This window comes from Nothoprocta perdicaria, unplaced genomic scaffold, assembly GCF_003342845.1.
Source record: "Nothoprocta perdicaria isolate Ctin4 unplaced genomic scaffold, notPer1 scaffold_280, whole genome shotgun sequence".
Taxonomy (NCBI): Eukaryota; Metazoa; Chordata; class Aves; order Tinamiformes; family Tinamidae; genus Nothoprocta; species Nothoprocta perdicaria.
In genome coordinates, this window is record NW_020455511.1 from 595,333 (window position 1) to 602,810 (window position 7,478).

The window sequence follows — 7,478 nt, forward strand, 5'->3', positions numbered from 1 at the left end:
GCGCGGCAAGCCGCCCTACTCCTACATCGCGCTCATCGCCATGGCCATCGGGCAGGCGCCCGAGCGGCGCCTCACGCTGGGCGGCATCTACCGCTTCATCACCGAGCGCTTCCCCTTCTACCGCGACAGCCCCCGCAAGTGGCAGAACAGCATCCGCCACAACCTCACGCTCAACGACTGCTTCGTGAAGGTGCCCCGCGAGCCCGGCCGCCCGGGCAAGGGCAACTACTGGACGCTGGACCCGCACGCGCGGGACATGTTCGAGAGCGGCAGCTTCCTCCGCCGCAGGAAGCGCTTCAAGCGCAGCGACCTCTCCACCTACCCGGCCTTCCCGCCCGAGCGCCCCGCCGCCGTCCCGGGCCGCCTCCCGCCGCCCGCCGCCGCCTCCTCCTGCGCCTTCGCCTACGCGGGCTCCGCCGCCGCGCCCGCCGCGCTGCCCGGCCCGTTCGCGGCGCTGCCCGCGGGCGGCTACGCGGGCGCGCAGCTCTGCGGCCCCGCCGCGCGCCTCGTGCTGCCCGCGCCGCCGCCCGCGCCCTTCGCGCCGCTGCCGCCCGCCTACGGCGCGCACGGCTTCGCGCCGCCGCTCTGAGCAGCGCGGGCCGTCCGCGAGGGGCGGCCCCGGCCCCGGCGGCGAGCCCGGGGCGCCCGCATCCCCCCGGGAGACTCCGCAGGGCGCGCGGGAGCGCCCGGCGCCCCGTTCCGCGGTGCGCGGGGCGCCGCTCTGTCCCGCGCTGCCTCCCCGCCACGCCAAGCCCGGAGGATCTCAGCCGCTCAGAATTCCTTTGCCGTTTGGCGCTTTATTCCTGGAATGCGGTGTCCGCCGGGCGGACGGGTGGGAGGGAGCGTGGAAGAGCCCTTTCCCCAGCTTTGTGAAACAAAACAAAAGTCATAAAATTGTCATGTGCGGCACCAGCATGGTCATGCATCCCTGGTGTCGTGCAGGGCTGCATTAGCACTAGGCTTATCAGCCTTGTCTGCTGATAAGGTAGCTGGGGCACGGGAAGCTCTGGTTCATATTATTACCAGGGCACCAGTCTCGGGGAGAAATGTAAATGGAACTGAAGGAAGAAACAGATGAGTTCTCTCCCTACCTGCCTCAGCTGATCTGCTTGTATCATGGAATGGGTCCTGACACAAGCTGCATGGACTTCCATGTTCTCCTGGATCCTGAAGGTGCAACCAGACACAGCAGACTTTGCAGACCCGCAGGGTTTGCTGTGGATTTCAGGGGATTTGCAGAAATAACGGGGCTGGAAGAGTGTAAACACTTTCACCAGGAGCATGCTCAACACCCAGAAGAGGATCCCCAGCAAGGCTGGGGGATCTGCACCCCTGGAGGTGTTGCCGACTTGACTGGACAAAGACTGAAGCAAACTGACTTTGCTTGGATGTTGAAATTCAGCACTGAAGTTGGACCTGCTTTGAATGGAGATTAGGTCCAGAGACCTCCGGGGATCCTACAGCCTAAGCTACCTTAAAGTCTTCTTCTGTAGTCTTAACCTTGTGTATTCTAAAGCAATTAGCCTCTATGGGGAGCAACTTCCCTTTCCTCCTAAAACAAGCGAGAGAGGCAGGACAGGGTGTCTCTGGTTCATTTCCCTTCAGTCCACCTAGAATGGAAAAAAAAAATCCACAGAAAATGGAAAGTTGACAGGAGGAACTGTGAGAGTTAAAAGCTTGAAAATGGGTGCAAAGGAAACCATGAGGCAACAAAAAGCAGATGCCCACCCCCTGTAGATCCAACTACTCCATGAAGGATCTCAGGGAGCAGAGAAATTCCTAGAGCTGTGAACAGAGAAGGGAGCAGATGCAGATCTGCTGTAGTCAGGATCGCCTTGTCCAGTTCCCAATGCCTGGGTGGAGTTGGCATCAGTGTCACCTAAGCTAGGAGGTGGATGCTGAGACAGTTGTGCAAACTTGGTGAGGACTTGAATGGGAAGAGAGAGGAGGGAAAGAGGTGGGAATGGGAGCAAAGAGGTGGAAAGTGGAGCCAGAGCCTCAGCAGGAGCTTCTGGAGGAGCTGGGAGAGAGCACGCGTGTACCAGAGTCTCTGTCTCACTGCAGAAGGGCCTGATTCAGGAGACCATAGGTCAAATTCAAATTGGAAGAGGCTTCCAGAGATTTTCAGCTCGTTTCCTTTTGCTTGAAGCATGGTCACCTATGAATTAGGGTCACCTATGAATCAAGGTCACCTATGAACCAGGCACGTTGTTCAGGTAATACCCGGTTGGGTCTTGAAAACTCCCAAGGATGGCGACTTCACAACCTCTCTGAGAAAACTGCTTTAATACCTGATTATCCTCACGGGGGCAAAGCTTTCCCATGTGTCTGCTCAACACCTCTCTTGTTGCTTTTTATGTCTCTCGTCTCTTGTCCTCATGCCCTGTGCTGCTGTCTCCTGAAGGTACCTGTGCCTCCTGATCCATGAAGGACTTTTCAGATGAGGACCTCAGCAGGATGAAGTTTGTGTAGAAGCAGTTTGGGGAAAAGCAGGTCCCTTGCACTCTGTGAGTGCTCTAGTGTCCCACCAGGTGGTGGAACATAAGAGAAAGGAGATGGAGAGGAGTGTGAAGGTGAAGGGATGTCCCTCAGCACTGGGCAGGTGGCTGGCTGCAGGTCATGGAAGGAGCTCAAGCACCGAAGGAGCCTCAGAACTTAAGGGTTTGGCCTCCATGGGATTGTGAGGTAGGAGAAGAGCATTGGTCCCTTCTCTCTCAGAGCGGGCAAGAGGGCTTGTGGTGACTAAGCCCCCATGAACCAGTAGCCTGAGGGTGGTCAGGATGTGTGTGAGCCCATGTGGTGCCATTTGGACCTTTTTGTGGTGGCGCAAGGAATTCTGCTGCCTGAACCTGGACCTGGGGAGGTTGTTCTGTCTTTGAAGGGGGCATTGGTGACTGGCATGGGTCTTACTCAAGACTTTTGTGTGGCAAGGTGAGTCCGATTTCTCTCTGGCTTGCTTTTGCTCTGAGCATACTTGAAGAGACACCTTGTCTCTTTCCATACCCTTCCTGGCTATGGCACGTCAAGAAACCGCTTCTGCTGTGGAGAGAGCAGGTTCCTGTCAGCCAGGAGTTACGTTTCATCTCCAGTTGTTTTGACTCCTCTCCTGACTACTTATCCCTCCATCACTGGAAGAGAAGCCGTAGACCCAGCTCTGGCAGCTCTTTGAGGCTTTTTTTGGTACATGTCTGTAGATTGTCTTTCACTTCCAGCTTCTATTTTCACTACTGGACTAGCTTGAAGCCGTTGGGGACTATATGTGGTGCATTCATTCAAGCAGGATATTTCAGAGGTCCCTAAAAAAGGAGAATCCAGGTCTGACAGGGTTGTGGAGGAAATGATGTTTGTACCTATAGAGCGGACTGGGTCTCTTTGATGGCAAGTCAAGCTGATGTCCTGCTGTGTTTGGGTAGATGGGCTTTTGGCTTCCTCCATTCCGGTTTTGTCCTCTGCTCCAACCTTAGTTCTAGATTAAGTTGGTTTTTTTTTTGTTTGTTTGTTTGTTTGTTTTTAAAGGACACTGGTGATTTTCAGCCAAGGCTGGAGCCTGATGCTCTGGAAATTACTGGAAGGGAAAGGACAGGACTTGGGAGACTCTATAAGAGTGGAAGAGAAAATTTCACCATAGAAAATTTCACTGATTTCTACACCTTTTCTTTTGAATTGTCATTTTTTTTTTCTCAATTGGAGCATAGTATCTATTGAAATAGGCTTTTTGTCCCTGAAGAAATGCTGGCCTGTGTGTTGATAGCGTGATAGGGTGGGTAGCACTTTGGATGGCAGACTTGCAGCTCAGGGGCATTTCAGGTATCTTGAGGGGGATTTCAGGTACCTTTCCTCTGAGTGTGCTTGAAAGAGCGTGCGTGGCCATGCACGTGTGTGTCTGCATGCAGTGAGCATGCGTGCATGCAGGTAGCGTGTATGCATACCTGTGAGTGTGGCTGGGGTTCAAATGCATGTATGCATGATTTGTGTTTGCTTCTGTGCAAATTAAAGTGCATACTCACCTTGGTAAGTGTATGAACGAGACCAGCATGTTCACGTGCACACCTAGGCACCCTTTCTGTGCAAAGAATGTCCTTCTGGTTCCAGGTTTGCAAACACACTGTAATCTAACCCTCATCTAACTGGCTGTCCCTTCCTTTGGCCACAGCAGTCCTCATGTCCTGAGGTGCTGAGAAATGGAAGCCCATGTCCCCGTCTCCTGTGGTGCATCCTGAGGAGCTGCTCTGTCAATTTCTCTGTGGGCTGCTCAGCTGTGGAGTTTAACCAGCTTCTCATGCTCTTTGGTAATGGGGGAAGCTGGAGTTGGTGACCAGCAGGGAGGACGGTGAAATTCGAGTGAGTCCTGTGGGGATCCACCACTGTTGTTAACTAACTGCAAAGGACAAACCTGGAGCTGCCTCTCACTGCTTCTCCTTTTCCAAGATGTTGAGTTTTAAACGTGAGAGTATTTCGTTTGCTTTGTGTGAGCTGTTCCTGACCTCACCTAGAAGCCAAGGCAAGTTCAGGGAGCAAAACTCAGTGTCTTGAGGGCATTCATAACAGATCTTGATGCTCTCAAGGTGTATATTAGGTAGATTTGGTTGGGCATTATTTGCTATTGAGTCTAGGTGCCTGTGCTCATATTTCTCCAGAGCTTGTAACCCAGCAGTGGAAGCAACCAGGACCTTGATGTGCAACCGGGGATGCACATTCATGAGGCACCCAGCACAAACGTCCTTCATTGATGAATTCAAGCCTCATCCACAAGCAGCTAGAAACCCTGGTGCTGTACTCAGTTAAATGCTCTGTGGGTGTGTGGGATCTCTGTCCTCATGGATTTCCAAGACTACGTAGGAAAATGTTACGCTTGCCCTGTGTTAGCAAAGCACCAATTTCCACCACCACTCCTGTGGTCCTGCAGCCACTGCAGCTTCTCCGTGTCCTTGTGCAGGACCAGATGCAAAGAAGTGCACTGAGCATTGCTGGTCTCTGCAGGCACCTCCTGCTGACCCTGCACTTATGTCTGCGACTCTATATCTTGTTTAAATACATCGCTGTTATCGGGAGGAAATCAGCCCTCGCATCCCGTGTGGGTGATGAGGCTACGTCTGTCTATGTGTGTCATGGGGATATGCGAGGCAATTAGACCTCGTGTTTTATTATTTTTATGTTTTATTTTGTTTGTTTTTGGTTAGCATCTTGCTTGTAACTCTCAGGCCACCATCCAGAATGAGGAAAGTTTTGATTTTTGAAAGCTTTATTGCATATATATGAGTGCCTTCCTTCTAGAAAACTTAGTCTAAGTTCAAATTAGCCTTTTGATTTCTGGGGGATGAATCTAGTAGTTTTGGGTTATAACCATATAAGAAACACTGCCTCTAAGGTAAGGGAGATGGGTCTTGAAACTGTTCTTTCATCCAAGGGCAGAATTTCTTTGCTCCTGTTTTGTGTGGATTTGGGAGCAGCCAAGCCCTGCGTTGCCTTTGAGAAAGATTTAGATTATTATACCATATGGAAATTTTTTACTATGTATGAGATATTTTGTATTTACTCCTCTACTTCATTTGTAATGGAAATAAATCTTTACCCTTCTGTTTGTAATTAAGTGTGTCTAAGTTTTTCTCACCTTTCATACTCTCCTGAGAGCAGTAAAATGATACTTCAAGGGAAGACATGCGCCGCATATTGCTCTTTGCAGATCATTGCATCTGCCTCACTTTTATTTTTATTTTTTTTTTGTCTGTCTGTCTATCTATTGGTCTGCTGGGATTTCTAAAGGAGTGAGGGGAGCGAGATGTGGTTTAACAAACTTCTGCAAAGCCCCGAGTCCACAGTCCATTCCCAATCTCCCCTTTAGGGCTGGGAAAGGAGTCAGGGGCTCAGTCTCCATCTCCTATGCTGTTATGTAGTTCCCTGAGATACAATTTTCCCTTAGTCCTAATTGCTTGTCCTCCTTGCCCTCCCCCTGCCAAAAAAAAAAAAAAAAAAAAATTCTTTTGATTTATTTGATGTGTGAAGGACTTGCACATAGAGAGAGATCGGCCAGATCTGCCAGTGTAAATTAATTCCCTCTGTAGCATCTCTCTGCCTTTACTTATATAACACTCAAAAAACACTCAAAACCATGTAAACACTCAAAACCTTGTTATGGACAGAAGAGGTATCCTATATATGAAGTAAAGGATTTGCCATTACTTTATACAAATTTTAAAAATATTTAGTATTACCGATCATTGGACAAATTCCATTAACATCTTTTCATAGCTCAGTTACTACACAAAAGCCACTGTAATACAGTTTCAAAATTTTATCAAAAGAGAAATTCTTCCTAATATGTACTCCTGCTTTCTGGTGCTTTCTTCACCCTACTGTCTATGTCCTCCTGGGTCCTGAGGCTGACAATTGCAGTATGTGTTGGAGAAGGGGGTTGCAACAAGTGACTGGCTTCAACACTGATGTCTTTAACAGGCAGATCATGATGTTCCTGAAAAAGGTCTCCAACAGGATGCACATCATGGTGTTGATGCTGATGATCTCTTCCTTCTCAGTCTGGGGCTTCGCTTGAGTTTTTATGTTTTATTAGGATAGTCTGCCTGTATAACCATGCTTCCTATCTTCCCATGACACGAGTTTGCACCCTTGCTGTGATTTGGGTTGGTGGGCTGGGGCTTCTGGTGTCCCCCTGTGCCTGCACTCGGACACATCCCTGGAATCAGAGGCTCCTCAGGCCGCACAGAGTAGGTACCTGCTGTCTGTACAAACCAACACCAGAACAAATGTAATGGTGCTGGCTGCTTGACCACTGGATCATTGCTGCCACTGCCAAACGAGCTAAAATCCGCTCAGGCAAAGGCAAAACTAGTTACGTGCTCATACTCCACACTCAGGTCAAGGCAAAGCCATGGCCTCTAGGTAGTAAGGGCAAAAACATATTTACAGGCTATGTTTAAGAGTAGGACCCATCTACCTGCACAGCCAAGAGACCCATGTTAAGTATATCTTTACCTCAAAAAAAAAAAAAAAAAAACCCTATATTTCTCTCTCTCTATATATATATATAGATAGATACCTTCCTAACATTTGAATGTGGGACCACAACACCCCAGCGCAACAAGACCAGGGGAAGCATTGGGCAGGGGAGATGCATCTTCCCCTGGAAACACTTGCCTCAGCCTGTGATTGCTCCTGTCCAATTACAGAGCAAGGAGACCGGCCTTTTCTTTCACTAAATAAACTACAGTGAACGTAAATGATTTGCTTGAGTACGGTGCATGGTGCAGGAGGAACTGAATTTTGCACTTAAGAAAAAAAATCTTATTAGCAAATGAGATTGAGATTGCCTGAAGTAACTATCCTACAACCAAACTAAACTAAATTAAGAATCAAGTTAAACTAAAACTACATGGAAAGGAAAGGAAAGGAAAGGAAAGGAAAGGAAAGGAAAGGAAAGGAAAGGAAAGGAAAGGAAAGGAAAGGAAAGGAAAGGAAAGGAA

General features: G+C 49.4%; 1 protein-coding gene across 1 annotated transcript; it reads left to right on the top strand.

Moving 5' to 3' along the window:
- Positions 1-4: 4 nt before the first annotated feature.
- FOXE1 (forkhead box E1) lies at positions 5-6,550 on the top strand (the record flags this gene model as incomplete). The annotated part of the gene is made up of 2 exons (XM_026041277.1): positions 5-435; positions 6,454-6,550. Coding segments are annotated over 2 exons (528 nt in total), but the record flags the coding sequence as incomplete, so codon positions are not given.
- Between the last annotated feature and the right edge of the window lie 928 nt (positions 6,551-7,478).